We start from the raw sequence: 27,208 nt of genomic DNA, 5'->3' as shown, positions 1-27,208 counted from the left end.
TTCTGCTGCTGTTATTAAAGTCCTATAGTATATGATGATATTTAACATTTCTAAATGGTTATAAATCTTTTAAAAAATATATATTGAAAAATTTCACATTCGTTATATCAGTCTTCATAAGTAATATATTTTTTACAATTTAAAATTATGTTTTTCCATAAAAAACAATGCAGTACTTTCTACTTAATATTTAATTAATGTTGTTTATTTTGTAATCAGTCCATCGATTTACACCAGTCTGACCCATCCAGGCACAACTTTAATATTTTGAATTTCTGACTGACTGTACATCCTCCTGGTTAACTGACATTTTCATACTTCCCATCATTTTAATTATTATCATCATTTGTGAGAACATTCTTTTTTAGGGTGGCATAACTCATGTCAAAACTGGTTGTTAAATACGATAAGATATGATCGTGTACTGTCAAGGACTGCTTCAAATTAGACATTTCTTTTGAATTCGATATTTCTTGATAGCCTAAATTTTAACGAACGGCACCCCTCGCATGTTTGGGGTTTGATATGAAATGATGCATTGGTGTCCTTGATCTCCTGCAGTCATCCTCGAGGTGTTCTGTAATATGTCTGAAAGTGACACGCCTCGACAGTTAGCATTTGCACATCAATAAGGCAATGCAGAGCTTTAACCCAATTACAGGAGCTGGAGCTCTGGTGGGTTTAGCTGGGGAGCCTCACACTCAGTTCAGCAGGGTCATGGGGAGCTGGGTCACTCCATCCGCTCTCGGCTCTCAGTCTCAGAGTCAGCCGTTGGTCAGGAGATGAGAGAAAGCACTGCCTTTAGCCTTTGAGTGCTGTCATCTTTTTCTCTTAACTTCCTCTCTTCATCTGCCTCTTTGTCATAGACACATGCACACATCTCGTCTTTTGCTGAATATTGGGAATCTTGCCTTTTACAAACTCACACACCAGGGGTGTTTTCTGTGAATAGGTAAAAGTAGATATTAATTTCACATTATACAGTGTATATTATTATTACATTGTGTTTATATGTTATGGTTGTAATAAATAGTATATATACGATAATTGTAATAATTTCTGAGTAACTTATATACAGTTAATTGTAATAAATAATATATATATATATATATGTCATTGTTATAGTTATATATTTAGTTATATAGTTTTTATATATCTCATTGGTTTTATTGAATAGTATATATAATAACACCTTTTTATATGTAATTAATAGTATTTTTACATATTTCAATATCTATTTTTCACACACGCACATACACTTTTTTAAAAATAAATAGTATTATGTAAAAATTTTAATATTGAATATTGTATGCAAAGTTTTTTATGTATATTTTTTGTTTTAATGTGTGTTATCTACACACACACACACACACCACACACGCACACACACACACACACACACACACACACACACACACACACACACACACACACACACACACACACACACACACACACACACACACTCATCATGCTGAGAAGTGACCTGTCAGTCAGCCCATTCCCACAATCCTTCACCTCAGAGAGGAGTGGAGGAAGACTTCTCTCAGTTCCATGCCTTGGTAGATCTATCATCTTTTTAATTAATAGTGTTTTTATGGCAGCATCTGAACTGTGTCATTTCCATTATTTGAAAACCCAACACGATTAATGAATAATTTTCATTTTTGATCCATTATATCATGCAAGTTGATCTTTTTTCCGCACGGCTGAATGATAGCATCGCTTTCTGCCCCTCGATCAAATTTAATTTGGCCCTCTATTATATTACAATGTTGTGACTGAAGTGTCAATTTTTGTCAGGCAATTAGAAGCTATAACCTGTAAAGCTAAGTTTGATAGGTATTGTAGTTGGATTGTTTCAGCAATAGCTTGAAACGCTTCTAGTTCTTTTTTCCCCTTTTCACTCCTTCCTGGCTTCTGATAGTAATTCTTCCTATGTGTGTAACTTCAGAAAACAAAAAGATGGTGGTCTAAAGGGGGGAGCTGAGAGTGCTTCCCTGGCAGAAACTCCCCCTTTTTACCACCTTCCCAATTTGCATGGATTTGCTGTAGGTCTTTTTCTGCTTCTGTGGTAGATGTTTGTCTGTTCATCTTGAATCTGCAAGAAAGGCATAGTGCTATATTTAAAGCTCTGCAGAATTGTGGTCTTTGTGGACTGTGACATGGATGTGGAGATTGGAAAGAAAAACTAAAAAAGTAAAAAAAAAAGAAAAAGAAAAGTGGAACACACTTCAAAATGGCGGCGAGGATTTCCCCGAGGGTAAGTGCTTAGGGAAGTTTGCAAGTGTGTGTTTAAAAGTGAACTGGAACGCAGCCAGAGCCATTTTGGACAAAATTATTCGCTAGAACGAGTAATATCTTCCAGTGCTACATACTGTAGGTGACAGAACCATTGACAGTATGTGTGTGAAAGAGACAGAGTTAAGGATATATTAAATGAGAGGCAGACATATAAAGAATTACTTATTTTTCTGAAAGATTAATGAATAGATTGTAGGATGTTTTTATTATTATTATTATTATTATTATTATTATTATTATTATTATTATTATTATTATTATTATTATTATTAAGTAAATACAAATCTCTGGTCCACACTCCAGTACAGCAGGTAGCAGTTATGCACCTTAAAAAGTAGTTGTCTTCCACCAATTAAAAGAAGAAGAAGAAGAAGAAGAAGAAGAAAGAGACAGAGAGGGGTACGTTTAGGTGAGTGCATTGAATTACTCCTTTAGCTCAGACGTTAAAAACATCAATTTAGCGTTTGGTTGTGCTACAAGTACACTATTTCGAAAATTGTGTCGGATAAATCGTGTTTATGAGTTGAACGCACATGAACGCCACCACAAATTTGTAGATTTCCGAGCCCCGAGCCCCCGGATTCGTAGGCTTGAGTTTCCGAGTTGGTGGCGTGTCAATGAGAAACATAACAGAATTAATGGATCAATGCAACGTCTGTTATTTACAGTAAAAAATAAATAAATATATATTTCATTGACAGACAGGATTGCAATATAACAATTAATAAGTTGTATGCGATACAGATTAAAGTGGCATCATAAATTATTTTTAAAAAAAAAATATTTTGCTCTTCATTTTCTATAAGCAGAGTGTATTTTCTTGTAACTTATTAAAAGAAGGTACTCCTCCATCTTGTGCCGACTAAACTGACTTGTGAACCGACTTGTGAACTCGTAAGTACGAACTTCCCAGGAGGACTTGAACACAGCATACAGTAAGTACTTGCTGTCTCACTACTGAAGAATACCTCTCTTAAGGGGTAGTTCACCTTAAGCTATTGACTTCCATAGTATGGAAAAACCCCACTATGCAAGTCAATGTTATTAAGTCAGTCTTATTATATCAAAATGTTCATAGACTTTAGACAGAATAAATTAAGTATGTATAAGCATTTTTACTGTGGCCCTCTATAAACCATTTAATGTCACCATATCTTTAGTAGCCCATGGTTATAAATGCACAAAATGGTCATGCATGTCAGAAGTGTATTAAACTCCAGAGCAAAACTGAGGTGCAGAGTCATGTTAGATGAGCTCAAGATATGCACAGTGTCTCTGATGAGAACTGTTAAAAACCTTCTCCTGTGTTGAGTGTTCTACCCTTTATGGCAAAAAGGAGGACCTTTTTAGTCAGAAAGTAAATTAGGCCTATCATAACGTCCTATTTTTTTTGTCTCCCTTCCTTTCTCAGCATGTCAAGAACTGTGACATGGAGTGCATTGGCCAAATTAATGAGCAGTTCCTAGTAGGGCTTCAGAAACACATTAAAACACTCTTGAAATGAGCCGTATTCAGATTTTAGGCACATTTCTGTTAGTGTTCCTGTAGCTCAGTTGGTTGAGCATTGTGCTATCAAGTACAAGGTTGGGGGTTTGATTCCCCGGGAACACATGATAGGTGAAAATTGATAGCCTGAATGCACTGTAAGTCGCTTTGGATAAAAGCGTCTGCTAAATGCATAAATTTATTTATTTTATTTACATATGTGAGAATTGGTACCCTCCGTCAAATGTGTTTTTGTGGACTTGGTTATAACAGTGATACTCCTTCAGTAGGAGCATCTGAATCAGAATGACAAATGTTTTATGATTTGCCCTTTCAGCTGGAAATGCAGGTATCTTTGTTAGAAATTCACGATGGTCAGAAAAGCTGCTCCTACAGTACATGTAATTACCGAAAGATTTTTGGCATACAAATCAAATGATTCCAACCACCCAACCAACAACCCCCAAGCTTTCCTCAGGAGTCTCAGTAAACACTTTCCCCTTCCTTCACAGTAGGAGAAGTAAAATTATACATTTGGTAGAATGAATCTGAGATGTGTTTTGTTTCCATAAAACTCAAGTTTTATCTAAGTGATGTCACTTTGCATAGTTAATTTCTGTCGAGTTTGTTTCTGTTAGTTAATCTATAGCTTTTTCCTTTTCCCCAGCAGCACTGCAGGCCATACTGTAGTTGATATGTCTCTATAGACAGTCATTATTATTCATGCTTTGGCTCATAGAGACATTTGCCTATCAGACATGCCTGGATTAACATGTGGCTTTTTAGCACCTGGAGCAGAGATGCTCTTTAAGGGGGAGCAGGCATTTGAAGGTGCTCAAAGAGCATAAGGAGAGGGGGTGGAAGTCGGAAAGATTGTTTGTGCTAGATGGCCCCCCTCCTTGCTCTCGGAGCAGCAGTCCCATCGCTCCTGGCAACACCCCGGGTGACATGGGCACTGCTGATGCCTCCTGGGACAGACTGTGTCACCTCTCAGCGAGGCATCAGGCTTTTGTTTCATCTTGAACCAGGGCTGGATAATCACGCATGCATGTTGAAAGTGAAAAGAAGAAAATTAAAACAAGATGTAGTGACAAAAAATAAAATAAAATAAATAAATAAATAAGATGTTAAAGGTCATTATCAAATGTGTTTAAATATATACTGTAGGAAATCATGTGCCGTTTCTGCAAATATAAAGCCTGTTTTATTCTATTACAATCAATTTTTTTTCACTTTAACCAGTAATATGCAAAAAAAAAAAAAAAAAAAAACTTGCTCTCATTTATTTGATTTTATGTAAGTAATGTTTTCATTGGCAAATTGTATGTGTTTAAGTACCTCTCTCTCTCTCTCATACACACTTTATCTACCTGGTATCAGTCAAACAGGAAATGCCTTGCTTATTGTGTGCACCTTTTTTTGTGCCAGTGGAGGGCAGAATTACATTTCTGAAATTCAATCCGGCAAAGTTGATTAAAATGCAACGAGAACGGCTCTCCTGCTAATGTTGTTGATATCGAGTATAGTTCCTCCACTTTTCCTAAAGGATACACAGCCCGTAACAGGCAATAATTCCAGTCACTCAGATTAAAATACACACCATTGGCATGCTGATGAGACTGAAGACTCTAACCGTTCGCTGTGTCATATGTACAGCTTTAAAAGGGGGTATTTGTCTCTTTAAGTATGCATTTAACTGTATAAGTTGATGATAACTTGCTTAATGTAGCTTTGTGTCTTAATTATACGTTATAACATGGGAGGGGAGATCTCAATGCCGAAATCTCTGACCCCAGAGCATGCTCTTTCTTGTGCTGCGCAATGATTTGTTTTTATTTCAGCATTTATCATATAATGAAGATAAACTCGAGATCCAGATCAGTTTGAATGAAAGCAAACTGGAGATTTCTACAGAGCCATAAATATCTTTAATGCTCCTCAGGCAGTGCAGTAGAGACGCAGAGTCTGTTTGAGTGGCATTAAAGGGAAAGATCTGGGCCTCCCCTTAGCACCTAACCTACTGGCACTTAAGAAGCGTGTTGCATTATGCCACCCTGCATTTGCCACTTGGATCAACCAAATTATCTGACAGGAAAGAGGGAAGGTTCAAAATTGAAAATCCAGCTTGAAGCTTCATTCATTTAAACATGGCAGACCACTTTGTGTATATTCAACTTGTGCCGGTGACATCACTGTAACACTGGCCAGGCCGGGTGTTTATTGGGCGCCTTGAAAACAAATCTTGGCAGAGATCTGGTTGCATGATAATAAATAGAATATGCCAGTCAAATTAGGGTTGTGTGTCAGTTTGGACTGGAGAGCCAGGTTCCAGTGGTGCAAACTGAGTGCATCAATTGCTCATTTTAAAGGTGACGCTGGCCTCATTTGTGTATATTTGGTACTGTATGATTTTTGAATTTTAATGAGAACAGCATTTTTTTTTTTTCTTTTTTTGGAGATTGTTCGGTGAACGTTATGAACACTGGGGAATCATTCTGTATGTTTATGCAAATTTAGGCAGGATGAGGTGACGGCCCTACTAGTCAGGTAGACTGAAGATTTAATCAGTCCAAAAAACTAATTTAGTCAAAACTGGGATATTTGTTTGGTATTAAATTAAATATGCATTTAATTTAGACTAAACTTGAAGACCTATTCATTCATTAATTCATTATTTAATTTCTTAATTAAAAAATGTGTCAATATCATTTAGTATATTATTTAATGACTTTATATATATATATATATATATATATATATATATATATATATATATATATATATATATATATATATATATATATATATATATATATATATAAACATAATCAAAGAGTGAGCCATTATGGCCTTTATGTAATATGTTAAGTCTCTGCTATTATAAGTCTTAAATTAATAAAACGGTAAAATAGTAGCATATTGATGCTTGAGAAAATATTCAATTAGCCCCTCTGTATTATATATTCTCACATACGACTGCGCTGAGGCTTGTTAAATTGAGATTAATTTAAAATTCACACTTACAGTGTGATCACAGATCAGAGTCTTGTTTTAATTTTCTTACTCTTGGTTACTTCACTGGGACTTAACAGAGGAGCTCATATTTTTTTAGCATTCTAAATAGACTGACTGAACAAAATTTCCAAGCCATTAAAACAGGCACAGACCTCCATCATATCACATTATCAGACTGCACAAAAGTTTACAGTTAAATCTAGGGTAATGCATTTGATTTTTCTGTGGCCATATGAGTTTTAGTATTTCGTATTATTATGTGGTATGGACATTTTGTATCAAATATCTTTTTTTTTTTTTCTTGTTTATCCTTGTTCATACATGATCGTTGCTCTTTTGCTTACACAAAAATATTTCAGAGACCGTGCAATCAGTCTTACTTTGGCACACATTTCTGAATGGAACTGCATTGATGCTGTTGGTAAATTAGATCTTTGTATTGCTTCTTCACAGAAGCAACCAAACATGGCACACTTTTATGACATCAGCAGAAGTATGTTAATCTTTCTTTGTGAATTATAACAAGGCGTTTCTTCATTCTGTAAAAGAAGGTGTCTGGCTTGTCAGAATGATGCATGGTTTACTTATGTGAATGTGATCTTACTCATAGTGGCACGATGACTGATCTCCAGTGCATTCCAGAAAAACAATGGCAGCTCATTAGAAATGTATTAAGCACACAGATGTAGCCTTTTGCCAAAGGAGACAGGAAGGGCTTGAGCAGAACAGAAAAGTAAAAAATAAATAAAAAAAATGATAATAATTAAAAATAAAAAAGTGCAAATGATCTGATCAATAGTATGAATTTTCATATGTGCTGTGTCATTTTACCCACAAAATAAAAATCGTCATCATATTTTCATCGTCATTTAAATCTCTGTAAAATCAAATAAATTTAACATAAAGGTTTTATGAAGTGTTTTTTATTTTTTTTTTATTTTTTTTTAACTTTCCATTGCATAGCCAAGAGCAGCTTGGATGTTCTGCTAAACATATTCTTTTGTTTTCCACAGAAGAAAAAAGTCCTATTGGTTTGTTACATAATAATGAGTCAATTATGTAATGATTCTTTAGGCCTACAAAAACTACGGTATCATATATGATATGGAAATCTTTACGGCCTCTAAATGATCAACATGATCAAAACTGCTGACTTTACATTCTGAGTATCAAATCTGATACATTATGAGGAACGTTTATTTGTACATCTCTCAATCATCACTGTACTGTATTGCCTTATATATTTTGCCCCCACAATAAAAGCAACAAAGGTTTGATCAAAATTAACTTTGTATAACATTCTAAGACATATTATAAGGAGATATAGAGTGACAACTGATATTCATAGTATTTTATTCAAGTAGTCTGTTATACTGTTTTAAAGATCTGATTGCTTTACATTGCAGACAAATGTAAAAAATAAAATATAAACCTTTTTTTAACAATATCAATCTTTGCTATTCATTCTTATCAATGTAACACATCCTAGCTGAATAAATGTTTTTCAATATAGTGTATATTGTAGGAAAATTTTTTATTTTAAATAAATGCTCTTCTTTTTATTAAAACGTTTATTAATCAAAGAATCCTGAAAAAAAGTATCACAGATTCCAAAAAAAAAAAAAATAATAATAATAATAATAAGCAGTGCAACAGTTTCCAGCACTGATAATAAATCAGCATATTACAATGATTTATGAAGGATCATGTGACACTGAAGACTGGAGTGATGATGCTGAAAATGTTATGTTTTGCATCACAGGAATAAATTAGATTTTAATGTATATATATATATATTTATATATATATATATATATATATATATATATATATATATATATATATATATATATATATATATATATATGATCAAATAAATGCAGCTTTGATGAGCATAAGAAACTCCTTTAAAGGGCGTCATATGATGCGATTTCAAGTTTTGCTTTCTCTTAGTGTTACAAGCTCTTGGTGCATGTAGAAGATCTTTAAAGTTGCACAGACTAGTATCAAATCCAAAGTTAAGACTTGTCCATGCCTTCCTAAAATACTTCGTTTAAACACGCTCCCACGTCTACGTCACTGTGTGGAAAGATTTGCATAACACCGTCCAAATGTTCACGCAAGGAAAAAAGGCATAACTTTTAATATCGCTGTTGTATTGTTGCTGCCGCCATGTTGTGGAGATGATGTGTTTCATTGTGAAAGTGAAATTACTTTGTTTGGCCTTCCAAAAGAGGACCATATCCGTTCATCATATTAATCATGCCTAAAGCGTATCTATACATACAGGAAATACATCAACTTTTCTCTACGGATTGCCGGATTGGTGCTCACCATGGGTCTTCACATTCAATTCAATTCAATTCAAGTTTATTTGTATAGCGCTTTTTACAAAACAAATCGTTACAAAGCAACTTTACAGAAAATTATGTTTCTACAATATTTAGTAGTAGCTAGTAGTTTGTGCACATTTGACAGGATTTTAGAAAAACTAAAAAAATTATAATAATACAAGACGTAGTCAGCTAGACGATGAACTATCAATATTATTAAGTTATTATATGATTAAGTCACACAATTAGGAATAATTGTTAGTTCTGTTTGTTCATTCAGGGTTAGCATCATCTGGGGTCCTCTGAGGGTCAGCATCATCTCTTCTCAGGTGTTCTGGATCCAGACTGGAGCTTGTGTAAATCCTAGTTACCACGGGATGTGAATCCCGTGGCAAAACATAGAAACAAAATACAGACATCATTAGCATAGCTGCTGATCCAACAAAGTAAAATTAGTTTAACCCAAGGTAATGAATAAAAATGCACCTTTGATCAGATGCAACTACACTCACAATTAAAAAGATACATTATTCGAATGCTTGGCGAAAGAGATGTGTTTTTAATCTAGATTTAAACAAAGAGAGTGTGTCTGAACCCCGAACATTATCAGGAAGGCTATTCCAGAGTTTGGGAGCCAAATGTGAGAAGGCTCTACCTCCTTTAGTGGACTTTGCTATCCTAGGAACTACCAAAAGTCCAGCGTTTTGTGACCTTAGGGTGCGTGATGGGTTGTAACGTGGTAGAAGGCTAGTTAGGTACGCTGGAGCTAAACCATTTAGGGCCTTATAGGTAAGTAATGATAATTTGTAACTGATGCGGAACTTAATAGGTAGCCAGTGCAGAGACTGTAAAATTGGGGTAATATGATCATATTTTCTTGACCTCGTAAGGACTCTAGCTGCTGCATTTTGGACGACCTGTAGCTTGTTTATTGAAGAAGCAGGACAACCACCTAGGAGTGCATTACAATAGTCCAGTCTAGAGGTCATGAATGCATGAACTAGCTTTTCTGCATCAGAAACAGATAACATGTTTCGTAGCTTGGCAATGTTTCTAAGATGGAAGAATGCAATTTTTGTAACATTGGAAATATGATTTTCAAAAGACAAATTGCTGTCTAATATAACACCCAGATTTCTGACTGTAGAGGAAGTAACAGTACATCCGTCTAGTTGCAGATTGTAATCTACAAGATTCTGTGTAGTGTTTTTTGGTCCAATAATTAATATCTCCGTCTTATCCGAATTTAATTGGAAAAAATTCTTTGTCATCCAATCTTTTACATTTTTAACACACTCTGTTAGCTTAGATAATTGGGAAGTTTCATCTGGTCTCGTTGATATATATAGCTGAGTATCATCAGCATAACAGTGGAAGCTAATTCCATATTTTCTAATAATATTACCAAGGGGCAACATGTATATTGAAAATAGAAGGGGACCTAGGACGGATCCTTGTGGCACTCCATATTTTACTGATGATAAATGAGATGACTCCCCATTTAAGTAAACAAAATGGTAGCGATCGGACAGGTAGGATCTAAACCATCTTAGAGCCTGCCCTTGAATACCTGTATAGTTTTGTAATCGATCTATGAGTATGTCATGATCTATGGTGTCGAACGCAGCACTAAGATCAAGTAAGACTAGAAATGAGATGCAGCCTTGGTCTGACGCAAGGAGCAGGTCATTTGTAATTTTAACAAGTGCAGTTTCTGTGCTATGGTGGGGCCTAAAACCTGACTGAAATTCTTCATACAGATCCATAAAATGGATTCACATGTGTCCTTCGTTCAAATCCACCATCCGTGCCGTTCTCTAACCCGCCAGCCGTTCCTGACTCAAGCCTGCACTGTGTGACGCATTTTATGGAGCACTGTCAAGGGCTGTTCTGTAAAGTGAGGCAGTTTCAACTTTCTGTTCTGTATGTTTTATTGCCTTATTCAGGTGATTTAACATTTTTAGTTTTTCACGAACCACGCATAACATTTTTCAAAAATAATCATGTAGATACATGCTGCTCACATATTATTATAGCCCAGTTTGTGCTGAAAACAGTGAGATTAGACTTTAGCCATTTGGAAGTTAAAAAACTGAAAAAAAAAAAAATGTCAGAGCATGACAACTTCTGCAGGCCCTAATAATACCCTTAGACCTCAAAAGGGTTAAGAGGTAGCAAGTGCAGAGACTGTAAAATTATATATTTTCTTGACCTGGTAAGGACTCTAGCCACTGCATTTTGGACTACCTGTCGCTCGTTTATTGAAGATGCTGGACAACCACCTATTGTAGAAGTGCATTACAATAGTACAGTCTAGAGGTCATGAATGCACGAACTAGCATTTCTGCATCAGAAACCGGTAACATGTTTTATAGCTTGGCAAGATGTCCAAGATGGAAGAATGCAGTTTTTGTAGCTTGGGAAATATGGTTTTAAAAAGAAAAGTTGCTGACTAATAGACCACCCATATTTATGACGGTAAGTTAACGATACAGCGGTCTAATTGCAAACTGTAGACTTCTAGATTCTGCGTACTGTTTTTTTTGGTCCAATAAGTAATATGTCTTGGGCAAGTTTAATAGGGGAAACCTTCTTAGAGCCTGCATCAATCGGAGCAGGTCATGATCTATGGTGTCAAATACAGCACTAAGATGAAGTGAGACTAGCAAATGATAGGAGTTTAATCCTTGGAGCACAAACCGAAAGGGTTTAAACTAGACAAGAGCAGAAGCAGGAACAAGGTTTTCCATTTATTTAAAATCAGCAATAGGGTTTTCCCCATTTATTGAAGTCCAGCTAAAGTCTTCTGTCGCCCTTGAACCATTACAGGACCAAGTGAGGCCTTGCCTTCCCACTGAACACCTAGGAAAGGCAAATACTCAAGTTAAGTGGAGCATGCGAAGTATCAAAAACGATCTTAAAGCAGCCACCTACCCCCAATAGGAGCATCACTTCCCCCATCAGGACCACATGTTGAGTCACAGCAAGCACAAACCTGGTGGTTCCCATCAGCAGCAAGCCACCTGCAACAAGAAAAATCAGACACAGCAGCTTCCTTGTGTTCTTAAGCAGCATGAACATACCCATTGGAAAAGGAACAGGATTTGTGGAGAGCGTCACTGGGTGCAGAAGCAAGAGTGGCCTTCACGGTACACGTTATGTAGATCTGCAAGAGACACCGGTAAGGGTTCATAAAACCAGAGCAGATTGGAAGAGGACTCCGATTCGGTCAATATAGTACATACAGAAGAACTGGATCCTCCCTGGAACATGAAAGTCTCTAGCTGGAACCAGATCTTGTCTTCCTGGGTTCGAGGCAAGAAGTGGGAGCTGGAAGCAGTAGCCTTTGCATCCACAAGGCACCTGATAAAGAGTTGGTGACAATTCAGTGCATCAAGTCACCGGACCTTACCATAGTTCTCAGGGACAAAGTGGGTAAAAGAGCAGCTCAAGAACACCAGCTTCATGCATCAAGTGCCATGATGTGTGCTGCATCCCAATGTGGCTAGTTCCTAAGCTCTGGAATGAACAAGTCACAATGGAGTCTTTAAACACTGCGGTCGCATAGTTGTATGCGCCCAGTAACTGTAAACTGGACGGTCACCATAGTTAACATCCTCCACATTATAAAGTTTAACTTCCTTACTGGAGAAAAATACCACATCTGCCAGCTGCGGTCTTCAAGTGACGAACTTTAAGAAAGAGTAAGACTTTATGCCCAAACAGGGGTTTACAACTGGTTGCCTAACACTGCAGTAATGGTTCATAGAGCAAAACCAATTCCTACACAGGACAGAGGATTGTGGGCAACATTAGTGCACACATCAACCTAAAATAGAACAGCCAGGGATTTCTGCCATACACTTTAGCAAGCTACGTTTGACAATTTTAATCTCACATATCATTTAGGATGGTAGCCTAGGTACCAAGTGCTCACTGAACAAATGTAATCGGTTCGAGAGAACCTAGTGACAGGATTTTACCCATGATTCTCAATGAAGGAATATCTCGGAACAGAAGGCACATCAGGTACTTGGGTGGCCACACAGCGGTCCACAAACACACGCAGTGGGACATGGTTGTACACCTTCACAGATGCCTCAACATTAATGGTGTCACCCAAGTAGTACAGATTTGAAGGCCTCTGATTGGACCAGTCATCTGAAAGAGGAAATAATGGTTTAGGCACAGCCTCATTCACAAGGCTTAAGATCTAAAGAAACTACACAAACCCATCATGAGGTTCATGGTGAACACCAAGACATCCTCGCCAACCTCTGATGAAGCATAAGGAACCCAAGTTGGCCTCAAAGCATTACTGCTTACATTATGGAGCCTGTCGTTCAAGGAGATACCAAACAAGCGTTCCAGATGCAACACCAAAATAAACACTGCTTAAAAAAGACATCCAGTCAGTCACTTACCTTTGATAGTGGCATTGAACGCCAACAACTGCACCCTCAGCGCGGATAATAGGTGTGCCAGCAAATGCCACATAAGTGTAGTTAAGAGCAAAGGTGTAGACTAGCTCATCCGCAGTCATCTGTAAGAGTTGGCAGTGGTTACCAAATGGGTTCCGTTCAACTACACTTAATAAGGCTCTAAATTGGGTTTAGTAGCCATGCCATAGAACTACTTTCAGTTCCACAAAGCATCTTTCGGTTACCAGATTTCAGTCATTCAACTAACAATTGACACCAATGAAGAACATTGGTTTTTAATTGGTTAATCCAGGAAAATGGAACTTCTTACCATCAGCACACTATTGCAGTCCTGTAGCGCATATTCAAAGATGAGCACCCCAGAGGCAGAGTCCTCACCAACAACAGGACAGCCTCCCATAGACAAACCAGATGGCTGGATCAGTTGACCATTGCTGAACATATCCTTTTTCACCTCCACATGAACCCGGCTCTCACTGCATTGAACAGCCACACTACTGGGAGTCACGGGTTGCTTCAACTGGAAGTTCACTGCCAACTCACGTTGCACCTCTGGAACGACGGGAAACTTCCAGTCCAAAGGCTTGACTGGACCCTGCAACAGCTGCTTCTCCTGAAGACCAAGAGGGTCTTGTGCAAATTGTCTGGAGTCAAGACTGGGAATCTGAGAAGCCTTTTGGAAAGGACTCAAGAGCCCTTGAGAAGAAAAAGCAGGACCTCTGGAAGCTGATTGTGGCTTTGTGATGCTGGGACTTTGATGGTGTTTCAAACTTCCCGATGCACTCTTCAGATCAAAAGCCACAATCACAACTAACACACTTTGCAGGAAGCCCATTCTAACAAACTTTGGCACAATACTGTTAATGGTAACATCATGTACACCTAAATACTCATATAAATGTGTAGAAAGGAAAACATTAGTAAATTGGCAAAATGGGAGGGACTAAGCAGCCCGGAAGTCACCTGTATAATTGTTCAGGTACAACAAGTGGGACTAAACATTATTATCCTTTTTTTATTCTTCATTGTGAATTTTTACTTCAGTGCATGTCAGTCCTTGTAATGTCTGTAGGTTTCATAGTGAGAGATATCCATCAGTATATTGCCAACATTTATTTTTTAAGAAAGATTAAGGGACTAGAAATATTTTAGATGTATTAAGTCTCCACATCTAATAGTGACTGAAACGTTTTATATGTTCTGAGACAACACTGTGATTCTCTTAAAATCCATCCATCATTAAGATCATTCCAGAAATACATTTTGATCTCACTCTACACAACCAAAACAGATGAGAATCCATCCGGGGTAAACAGCAGTTTTACTAGCTTCAAATGTAATGTGGTTAAAAGGTTACTAACATTTAAAATCACCAATATAAACAGTATCTGCCAAAAATCAGCCCTGAGCAGGGCTTTTACAGTCCAGTTTTCAGCTTTGTTCATTAATTGTCTTTACACTGACAATTGTCCACTCACATCAGCAAACCTCAAACACCGCAGCAGTTCGTATAAACCTAACCCAACAAAACTCAACATGAATTATGAAAAGGTTACAGACCGACATTGTGTTTTTACAACCATTTACTGCAAAACACTTAAATTACTTTTACCTCATAGTAATGACAGATAAATGCTGATTAACCCATTGTGTTGAAGGAGCTCAACCTGTGGATATGTTCAGATATTCTTAACAATAATTTTTTGTAATCATATTTCAGTCCGAAAAAAAAAAAAACAAAATATGTAATTTTATATTTTAGTCAATTCTAGGACAATGAAACTTTTCTGCATTGTTTCAGAACAATCAAGCAACTATTTGGCCTCAAAGTCTCACTATGGTCAGATGAAACCTAACATTGTTCGGGAGGCAGACACACTCTTGCAATTCAAATCTAGATTAAAGACCCATCTCTTTAACCTGACTTTTCACATAATACACTAATATGCTTCTAATACCCAAATCCGTTAAATGATTTTTAGGCTCCATTAATTAGGTAAACTGTAACCGGGAAAACTTCCCATAAGACCAGATGTAGAAGAATGGCATCTGTGCTAATATTAGTCCGTTTCTCTCTTATTCCGAGGTCACTGTAGCCACCAGATCCAGTCTGTATTCAGATCAGAGGGTCACTACAGTCACCCGGATCCAGTATGTATCCAGACCAGATGGTGGATCAGCATCTAGAAATTACCTCTACATCCCTGAAAGACAGCGGAGACCAGGACAACTATACGAGCCCCAGAGACCGATCCCCTGTAAAGACCTTGTCTCAGTCGACCACCGGCACAGACCAAAGGAAACAGATGATTCTTCTGCACATTCTGACTTTGCTGCAGCCTGGAATTGAACTGCTTGTTTCATCTGGCCAGAGGAGAACTGGTCCCCCGACTGAGCCTGGTTTCTCCCAAGGTTTTTTCTCCATTCTGTCACCGATGGAGTTTTGGTTCCTTGCCGCTGTCGCCTCTGGCTTGCTCTGACACTTTTTTTACAGTGATATTGTTTATTTGAAATGCAAATGATCTCACAGATACTATTTAAACTAAACTGAGCTGAATGATGGCATCAATGAATTCAGTGATGAACTCAAGGTGACTAGACTTCTTCCTGACCACCAGCCTGTAAGTACATGTTTTATATTTAAAGAATTTGCCACTGACTATTTAAACGTGAGTTTTTAACAGTGTAGAGTAGCGCTTGTTGTTTGTAATTTCTCCGATCACAAATGCAGACATGGTTTTAGGTTTACGCTATTTGATACACAGGACACAAGTCATTATAATTAGTCATTATGTCCCCACTGGATGCAACAAATGCCTAATTTGTAATGGGTTTTAATGGTTTTGTCTGGTTGTGCTGGGAGACGGCATCACAGTTTGTTAAGGGGCGTAACATTTCCGTCACACACTTGAGGTATAGACAACGCACTGGACAGCTGGCCAATCAGCGTAAACCTCAATTTTCAGAACAGTGAGCTTTGTAAAAATCAACGCATTTCAGAATGGCAGGGCATATAAGAGAAACAATAATATATATTATGTAGAAAATATAATTCATTCTGATCCCAAACTTTGGAACAAAAGTGTGTGTTTGTGTGTGTTTCAATAAACTGTACAGGCTTTACAGGGTTAAGCTGAAGAGTTAATCTAATAATATCTCAGAGTTGCCATTCAAATCTGCACTGTTTCATAATCAAAGTTTCAGTGTTGACTTATCTTTTCTCCAGGCTTTAAAGTTCATGCAGAAGGCAGGAATAATTGGCGGGGTTATAGCTGGAGCAGGAAACTCTCAGACGCACAAAGCAAAGGTTTCCATTCCACTCCAAGCAGCGCACATTTTGGGGGGAGGCACTTTCCTAAGCACCACCTTGTGCTATCATAAATGACTTTGGCACTTGATATACAGTGGCATCCTGCAATCTGTGGTGTGTTTTAGTGGAGATGGGAAAGGGATGGAAGTGGGGGTGAGGCTGGTCCCAAGAGAGGCACCACTTCCCCTTGTTTAAGGGGCATTCTAATTGGGACACTGTTGTCAGACAGTCTGATGTGACTTCTAAGGCTCCGATTCCCTGAGAAGTGTGTGTTTGGGTGTTAGCTTATGTGCACACATAGTGTTCAAACTCTGCTGCTTGCCCTGTGGCTTCCTCTGCTGTTTCCTGCCTCAGCGGCCCAGGCTGCCTAGGCTTGCTCGCCCTCCTCCTCCTCCTCCTCCAAACGCATCTCCGACACCGCACGAATGTGGAGGTGCGCCCACCTGTGCTCAGCCCGGCATTAACCCGCAGGTTCGGAGTGCTGGATGGCAGGAACGTCCCGCTGCCACCCCCCTCTTCTCACTCTGCTGCTTCCAGCTGAGGAAGAGTGGGTGAGAACGCCGCCAAACTTTACCTGCTACACCACATTCATATTTATAGCTTGGTTTTTTGTGCTACCTGCTTACCGACTGACAGTGATTTTTATCTTGTTCTCGTGCTTGGTAGTGACACAGATGCTGTACACACAACATCCCGGCAACATGCAAAGAGGCAAAAGTACATAACCAATCATAAATAGGTCATCTGTGCTATTTTTATACAATAACACTTGGAGTAAAGTAGGATATTTTAAATTTCTTGAATTTTAAAAGTGGTGAGTTAATATTCATTTCATAATAGTAATTTGAAACCCCATTCAAAGTTCTACTACAAAGGGTATATTTATTTTATATGAGTAGCTTTTTTATATATATATAGTTTATATATGCAAGTAGGGCTGTTAATTAAATGTGTTAATTGAATAATAAAACATCTATTTTCTAAAAAACTTTCATATACAAAATCTCAAAGTGGTTTAAGGGTGAAAACAAAAAAGAAAAGCATATTAAATACTTAAATAAGTGTGATTAATTATTTATAAAAGAGATAAAATAATTAACACATTTATTCATGCCCCCTGACCTGTTCATAAATGCATTACGAATAAACATTTTTCTAGCATTGAAGCAATTCAAGCTTGATGTGTCACCTTTAAGAGATTTTTTGTTTTTTTGCAAGTTCTGGCAACTACCGCCAACACATCTCACCAAACCACACTTACCAAGAACAGGATGAACACAGAACGAGCAAAGTCGTTCAAACAGGATGTCTTTTTACATTCAGTAACAGCTAGATGGCACTCAACAGAATGGAACAGAATGCAGGGGTCTTGAAAATGTCAAATTGAACAGCTTAATTCTTAAAAAAAACTTGCACAAATAATGTAAGATGCAAAAAAAAAAAAAAAAAAAAAAAAAAGATTTCACACCAGCAACACAATGACCAAAGATAACAACAATGGTTGTGAAAGAATACAAGTCACTCGTTCTATATAAACAAAAAAAACAAACAAAAAAAATAGCTTTTAAAGCTACTTTTTTTAATGTATACTCAATGATTTATATGTCTGCCACATTGATTGATCCTTAAATGATCTTTTTTTTTTTTTTGAGGGGAGTTTTGCCTCCAAATGTTGATACATGCAATTAATTGTGATTAATTTGATTAATTAATTGTCATATCATGTAATTCATTCAATTAAAAGTTGTAATCGACTGACAGCCCTAGTTGTTAAAGAACATGTTTAGTTTTGAAGATAACTTTGAGAACTGGGCGCAAATCAGAAAGACAAAACAAAAACAAAGGCAGAAATAATCTTTGTTTGGCAGTTTGAAATCAAACAGCTGTGAGAATAGACTGTGTGAGAGAAAAATAGGGGTCCACTCTGGGGGTGAAAATGCACCAGTTAACATCCTGTAAACAGGGCCAACAAAGGCGAGATTTGAATAATAGTGCAGAACAGTACATGGAGGTTACCAATTATTTTTGCATAAGCAGTTTGAGATATCTCTCTCTCCCTCCCTCACCCCCTCTGTGTTTAGCATTAAACATCTCTTTCTCCACTCTCTGCTCCTCAGACAGAAATCTTTGTGCACGGGGTAAAGCTTTGTTTTCTGTGATTTGATGGCATTGCAATCCCAGTTGCTTTAAATAATTCATCACGTGTGGATTTGCTTTAAAATAAATTAGATTGTTTTCTTTGAGAACTGACTCTAAAATACTTTTATCTAAATAGAGCGCTATGATAATTTTGACTTTGAAAGTTTTATTTTTTTCAAAGATCATTTGTATTTAGTAAATCTTAATATGAAGTCACTACTGTATTTTTTAAAACAGTGTAATCACTTTGTTAATATACACAAGAATAGAAATAACACATTCACAATTAAAAAATGATCTTACTTTATTTTACACATTTTATGAAAAATAAATCGTTTTTGGAATTTCATAATAAAAAATAATGATATAATAAAACCAATAATAATATATATATTTTTTTGTTATTATTAATAATATTCTTATTATTCTTATTATTAAATTATTTAATTAAAATGAGTAATACGGTTTTAATCACTCACTTATTTCCTGTATATTAAAATATTGTCACTTGGCTTTTGGGTTAAACTCATTTCTTCAGTTTACAAAAACAGCATACTTAAAACACATCTGATTGGACAGAGAAAGCCATAATCTGTAGTAATAACTAAAGTGTATATTTATGTATTTTCCACTTATGCAACTCATTTCTACAGAATTTAAAGCTGCGGTAGGGAACTTTTGATGCTCTAGCGGTTAATAAACAGAACTGCTTGCGTCTTGCGGAAGAACATCGTTGCCGGAACTACTTCTCTCTGTTTATGACCTTTGTCACAGAATCACAAAGGTACTGGATTACTCCGCCGCGGTACCCCTGAAGCAATCTAAAATAGTCAGAATACAAACATTTATTATAGGTGCACCCTAGTGATTCAGGACAAGCTAAAAACACGGTTTGGAAAATGGATTCATGGTGTACTCGTTTATTATATACATTTTTCTACATTTTGAACACAAACAAAGTTACGGACCGCAGCTCTGATTGGTTGTTTCTTACCGGGAGCGGATGACTTTCTGCAAATGGCAATAGGACCACTGGGAGGAGCCAGAGGAGCTTGATTTTTTTCACAGATTATCTGTCTCATATTCTACTGTCAGGAAATAATGACAGGTTTAACAAATATGTAAAAAATATATATTTACAAAAGTTACCTACTGCAGCTTTAAGTAAGAGTTGAAGAGGAAAACTAATTGATTGTGTTCACTTCAAAAAACATAATTTTAATTAAAAAAAATAAATAATAATAATTGTATTTCACTATTGCTGCTATGAAAATCTGCTGACTGTTTGAAATCTTGCTGGGTCAGATCAGTTTATGAAAACCCCGTGTAAATCTGAAATACTTAACAGGATGTGCTGTCTGATTCTGAGAACCATGTTCGTATGTCTATACGCTGTCTCTCCGTCCTGTACACATCATGTCGAAACTCATCTTGAGCTGTACACCTCCTGTTTCTGAAGTCATAGTTCACTACGAAAACACTCCACTTCATTCTGGTGACTCTATTAAGCTGAATTTTGCAAGGCATGTATCCTTTATTCATATTGGTCTCAGAAATCACAAGGGTTTCACACTCATGCATAGTTAACTGTTAATGCAAAATGCTTGTATCAAGCAGTACCAATCATTGTCTCACAATAACCCCAAAGAATTATGCGATCAAACATGTCAGAAAGCCTCTTTATGAGCACCCGAACTCAAATAAACCAGCAGTTTACTTCTCACTCGCAGGTCTGATGGGGTAAATGAAGTCTCGCTTCTATAGAGAAAAAACCCACAAGCTATTCTTTTTTTATTTTCTCTCTGCTCGGTTCATATAATGGCAAACAGCTGTTACACCTGCCATAGTGAAAAAAAAAATATATATATATATAATTAATATACGTCATAAACATTGATTTGGTTTATTCAAGCATAATTTTAATGAACATCTCAAAGGGAAAGAAAGACAGAAAGTAAGAAAGAAAGATTTAAAAATCTAATAAATCTTTGTACTCTTAAACTAAAAACAAAAATAAAACCACTGTATTTAAATTATGGGTAACACTTTATAATAACTGCATCATTAGTTAAGCATTTGGAAACAGTTAATTCATCATTTATAAAGCATTAATAGACATTTATAAGCAGTTTATAAATACAGATATAAATGCTTATACCTGATTTAAGAGCATATCTATAATGTATTTAATAATTGTTTTTTCATACTTTATTAATGATCAATTTATCATTTCTAAATTAAGTATAGCATTATTTACACACCAGTTATTAATGAGTTGTCAGTGGTTCATAAGATCACTTAGAAATTGTAAGTAAATGATTAATAAACTATTTAAATGTGCATTCATACATCTTTTTATTCAGACATATAGTAATAGTTACTTATAGTGTTAATAAATGGTTTATTAACATGTATTTCTATTGTAATTCAGGGTTAATTCAGGTAGTTATAAAACATATGTAGTTGTTAGTTATCTATTTTTGTGACCTCATCTAAAGTGAGGACTATTTATGCCTTGTAAAGCTTTTACAAATGAGATTTAAAGGCTGTTAATATTTCTATGTTCTGTATCACTGTGTTGTGTTTGTTTCCGTTTTTTGTTTAGAAGATAACTGAGCCTTTAAATATCCTTTATAAATGCTTTACAAGGCATAACTAGTCCTCACTTTAGATGAGCTCACATAAATAGTTAACTGACCACTACTAAATGCTTTATAACTACCTGAATTTACTACATTTCTTGTGATCTTATGAATCACTGGCAACTCCTAAATAACTGGTTTGTAAATAATGCTATACTTCATTGAGAAATTATGAATTGATCATGAATAAAGTATGAAAATACAATTATTAAACACATTATAGATATGCTTTTAAATCAAGAATAAAGAATTTATATCTGTATTTATAAACTGCTTATTACTGTCTATTAATGCTTTATAAATTATGAATTATCCGTTTACTAATGCTTAATTAATGATTAATAGTGTGCAGTTATTATAAAGTGTTACCAAATTATGCTTTTTTTGGTTGGTGTTTATTATAAAATAAAGAACTGAAAGGAAAATTGTTCAAGAAACATATGTTGTTTTTTAGGCAAGCTAGATTCTTATAATAGAACTTTAAAAAATAAAAGGTTTCTTGAATTTTGATACTGATCATATATCATTTGCTGAACACCCATGGCAAATAGAAAATAAATCAGGCCTTCTTATTTTCTTAACAATATGCTCACTGCAACATGTTTCCAAGTAAAGGCTACCAAGAAGTGAACTAAAGTGTGAAGAGTATTATTTTGTATAGAGTAATAAGAGAGAAGTGTTTTGTGCTTGCTTTATTTTTATCTTGCTCGGGAGCTGCGAGAGGAAATGACAGATTGAAGGATTCAGTGGGCGTCTGGTTTTCGCTCGAGTGTCCTGTGTGTAGTTAACACATGCCCACCGTCGCTCCTCACAGAACACCAAATGCCAAACGATTCACTGCTCAAAATGTCCAATAACAACCTGCAAGAAATGTGTCCAAATACGCTCCTTTTTATTTCCTAATTACACACTAATTTTGTTTTACTCGCTTCACTTAACTTTCCGCAAGACCATTAAAAATATAACATGCTTTATTTCTTTTTATGTAATGGACTGATATATAAAATAATGTAGTTTTTTATTTATTTATTGTTTTTTACATTTTACTTGTCAGTTTTACTTTTTGCAAATGTCTGGGTCAAAAAAAAAAAAAAAAAAAAAGCATACATACACCAGCCTGTCCCGCAACAACCTCCCGGAAAAAAAGAGAAAATAATCCCATGGAGGGATGGTGGGGAAAATCCTCCAGTAACTAAATTAACATCTTATTTCTGGGTTTGAGAAATTAAATCTAATGAACGTAGAGCCCTGCAACAACAGATGGTCTTCTTATACAAAATACAAAGATAGATTCCTTGTTTGAAGACCGCCTGATCAAATGCCAGTGGTTATCAATTAGGAGCAGAGTGATGGTTAGTGAGCAGGAACATAAAACACTGTCTCCCCTTCCACATACCCCCTCTCTACCTTTACAAACACACACAATGTTCACAAACCCTGCCGTCAAATCGTATAGCGTATAGCGCTATCTTGCATGTTAGAGTAAATGCAAAATTATCCTGATTGTGATATTTTTTTTATTTGCAAGGTTGTATTATACAACTTGTCATGTGTGTTCGAGACACTGATCTCCACTACAACTCTTCTGATCTCCAGGTTACCAAGATGCAGGGAAGAAACATTAAACACACTGTTGCTACTGCATTCTTTTCATATGAAAAAATGAATAAATAAAAATACACAGCACAAAATAAATAAATTGAGAGATTGAATATGTAAATTAATAAATTAGAAAATGAATACAAAAGGAAATGACCTTTCATCTTCATATTTGCAATATGAATCTCAGGCTCCATAAATAGTAATGGAGTGTGGTAATATATACTGCAGCCCAACTGGAGAGAGCAATTAAGAGACTGCTCAGATTTAGTAGAAATAAAGCTACTCGCAGAAGCCAAGAAGGTAATTGTGAGATTGTTTTGCAAAAAGATGCTTCCCCTTTAACTTTTTATACACTCTACAGAGACTCTATTTTAATGGAAATAAGTGAGTCTGAAAAAAAAGGGGTCTAATGTTTTTTAGCCTTTATTTGCTTCCCTAAATGCATTCTTAATCATATCAAAATTAAGGAAATAAGAATAATTAAAAAATTTAAAATTTGAGCACTTTCGGGAACGGCGAGGTCCTCGCGTCATACTGCTTCAAAGAAAAAAGATAAATGATGATGCCATTAAAAAGTGAACTAATTAAGGAAGGCTTCTTTTAAGAACTCATTAACTGCAACCTCATTTACATAATGATGCATATTAATTAAGTTTTAATGAATCTGAATTTCCACCAAGCCGCTTTTCTTTGGCTGTGGAACAAATTGAACAAATTATTTAAAAGTGTTCTTGAGTCTACTTTTCACACCAAAGGGGAGAGAATGCAATCATTTGTAGAAAATCATATTTTTTTAGGCAGGCCCATCTGTTAATTATTATTTTTATTTTAATGTAATAATTTACCCTTTTTTTCTAAACCTGAGAGATTTGTTGCCTTTCCACACAAATGACAAGGTTTGTGATTAAGGGTAAAAACACAGGAAAATAAATCTAATGAATTTAAGACTTTTCAACAAAAAAAAAAAAAAAAAAAAAAAAAGAGAGAGAGAGAGAGAGAGAGAGAGAAAGATTTGTATGTCCACACAGTCAACAAGTAATGCAAGAGAATGGCTTTTATTTTTCTCTTACACAGATGCTATTTAAACTGTACAGGACCTTTCTAATGAAAATAAACATGTTTGTATAATACATTTAATTTGATTAAAATATATAATGCAAAATAGAATATCAAAGAATTGAAAACATCATAAAGGGTTACCTTAAAGACCTCAACGGAACTTTTGTTGCTATCTGTTGCTGCCGTGGGGAAACTGGAACAAGAGAATGCATGTTTAACAGCACCAGCTGCTGCAATTTCAGGTGTTATTGTGGTGTGTGAGTGACTTAACACATGTGCTGCACAAACATCAGTATCATCTCCTTCCTTTCTGCATGCAGACCTCTATCTTTCTTCCTCTCTCTCTTTAACACTTAACGCTGCAATGCTACATGAATAAATCTGGGAATAAACACAGCCCATGGGACTGACAGTGCACAAAGTTTAGTGTTTTAGCCTTCTCGGGGGAGCGAGTGGAGGTGAGAAAGGAAGAAAGAGAGAGAGAACGAAAGAAGCTGATGAAAGCCATTGCAGGATGCTTAATGCAAAACTCACTTGCACCAAATGGAGCGACGGTGCCTTTCTCCCCTCCGTCTCCCAGATGCTGAGCTCCGGATGTGTCTCTGAGGTTAACCTGACACAAGCGACAGCTCCCCTCCCCGTCTGCCCACCTTGCGCAGCCCCCTCTTGCTCCTTCATCCGTTTCTTCCGCTTTAAAGGAATCACCTTTCTGTGGCGGTAGGATGCCGGGGGTTCTTCTGACAGTGAGCACCTTCCTCAGGGGAGGTCAGGAGTCAGGGATTCAGATGAGGCAAGCTGGCGATGCAGTGTAACTGAAAATGGAAAGCAGATGTTAGTTAATTAGGGAAAATGTGACTGACAAGACTTGAGCGGCAAGGTACACGAGCTAGCCGGCACCGAGCAGCTGTTGTTGCCGACTTCATTGTCAGTCTCATACACAAGTCACAACATCCCCACGGCGAAATGTGGCTGCATACGCAGACAATTATCAAAATAGAATTAAGCTTGATTTAATCATACCCATCTCTCCTTTGAGTTTTCGGCCATCGTCGGCCAGGCACGCGTTTTTCTCGCCTCCCTGTTTTCTTCCAGTTCATTTTCTGCATTTATCTCAACGCTGCGATGCACCCAGGGATGTGATTCTGCCGAGACTTTTGCTGAGAGGGTGGAGAGACAATAGACGGGGGGGAAATTTTGCAGACAAAATAAAACCTTCCTAATGAGCCACACGCAGTAATCTCTCACTTCTCTCTTCTAGAGTAGGAGGATGTAACAGCGGCGCTGAGATTTTTGGTGAAACGTCTCAGCGAAGTGAGAACGAAGAGGCGCAGAGCTCATCGATTCGATTGTCATGGATCCTTGGATGGAAAAACAGATTAATATGCATTAAATGTGGCACTGAGAAAATCACCTTTCCAAACTGATACCTCTAACCTTTTGTATCTACATGTACAGTTGGCCCCAAGATGTGTTTGGAGATCTCACTCAAAAAAAAAAAAAAAATTGTCATTGCCTCTCTTCTGTGGAAGATAATCATTTGTTTCAAACATGTATGAACACAAAAGAAGAAATATTGAAAAATGTATGTCTACACAATGAAAGCGAATAGAGTCCAATGTCATCTGGACTATTATATATATATACACACACACACTCAGTGTTAGGTCTTGCTTTCATTGTCCCGACAATAAGAGATGGATCATTCTTAAAATAATTTATTGTTCCCCAACAAAACAAAAAAAAAAAAGAAGTAAATTAGCAAATGATGACAAAATAAGAGATTTTTCATTTTAGGATGTACAGTGCCTTTAAGACACATCTCAATGCATATATAATACCAATTGATCTGCTCAAAATTGACACTTCTCTCATTTTCCGGGTTCTTATAAGTGTAGGTCACCATATTTGGGTAAACATCTATAGTGGTGAATAGAAACTAAAAAAAAAGATAAGCTATGCATTTCAATTTGCTCCAGTAGCACAAAAAAATAAATAAAATAAAAATAATAATAATAAAAAAATATTCCTAGAGATTGCTTCAGTTAGTCCGAAGAGAGAAAGATCTCAGTAATTGTATTAGAAACACTCATGCAGTAGCATTAACTAGTTTTCTGTCTTAATGCCAAGGTAATATAATAGTGTGTAGTTTCATGAATTTACATTTACAGTGAGGGCACTGTACATTAAATAATTACATAATTATATAAAAAATAATTTTTACACTTATTGACCAGCCAATGGTTGATCAGGCTCTCCCTGGGTCACTCATGCAAGTCTGAAAAGGATGTATATTGTAGGTTTGAACATCCATGCAAATTATGAAACTATGAAAGTTCATAGAATTGGTGTGTTTGTTGGTCACACTATTGTGTTAAGGAGTGTATAATTTACAGTCTTGATCATTGCTGTTTTGATATTCTGCTATTGATTGCTTTTTTATTTTCTTTGTGCCATCTTGGTTTATACATTCTGTTGCAACCGCAAATTGATATACGCATAGAAAGATTTCCCCCCTTTTCTTTGGAGTATGTTTTAGTTTAGACAGTGTTTAAAGGGTTTCTAAACAGTTTATTTAATTTCAAAGAAGCATCTTTGCTTAACCATCCATTAGTCATTTACTCACTCTCATGTTGTTCTAAACCTGTATGACTTACTTTCTTTGTTGTAACACTATATATATAGTCCAAATGACATTGGACTCTAGTCGTTTTCATTGTATGCATTTTTCAATTTTTCTTCTTTTGTGTTCATACATGTTTGAAACAAATGACATAATTTTCAGTTGTGAACTATCCCTTTAAAGCTCCATAGACAAAATATATCCAACTCTTCAAGAACACACTGCAGAGAGCCAAGCATTGCTCTAAACCATCGACT

General features: G+C 36.3%; 1 protein-coding gene and 1 long non-coding RNA gene across 2 annotated transcripts; both read right to left on the bottom strand.

Moving 5' to 3' along the window:
* Positions 1-215: 215 nt before the first annotated feature.
* Positions 216-25,808, bottom strand: LOC113094545 (uncharacterized). The gene is made up of 3 exons (XR_003288121.1): positions 25,352-25,808; positions 24,473-25,143; positions 216-942 (listed from the first exon to the last, which is right to left on the bottom strand). It is a non-coding gene; the product is annotated as an uncharacterized LOC113094545 (long non-coding RNA).
* LOC113094544 (zona pellucida sperm-binding protein 3-like) lies at positions 11,441-15,244 on the bottom strand. Its single transcript, XM_026260123.1, has 8 exons — positions 13,890-15,244; positions 13,562-13,680; positions 13,370-13,473; positions 13,121-13,298; positions 12,383-12,500; positions 12,221-12,303; positions 12,072-12,160; positions 11,441-11,999 (listed from the first exon to the last, which is right to left on the bottom strand). Exons 1-8 carry the CDS (start codon positions 14,412-14,414, stop codon positions 11,920-11,922), a joined length of 1,296 nt encoding a protein of 431 aa, XP_026115908.1. The 5' UTR covers positions 14,415-15,244; the 3' UTR covers positions 11,441-11,919.
* Positions 25,809-27,208: the final 1,400 nt, after the last annotated feature.

The sequence above is a fragment of the Carassius auratus genome, unplaced genomic scaffold (assembly GCF_003368295.1).
Source record: "Carassius auratus strain Wakin unplaced genomic scaffold, ASM336829v1 scaf_tig00215408, whole genome shotgun sequence".
Taxonomy (NCBI): Eukaryota; Metazoa; Chordata; class Actinopteri; order Cypriniformes; family Cyprinidae; genus Carassius; species Carassius auratus.
Note: the sequence above shows the minus strand (reverse complement) of the source record. Positions and strands in the feature narration are given on the sequence as shown.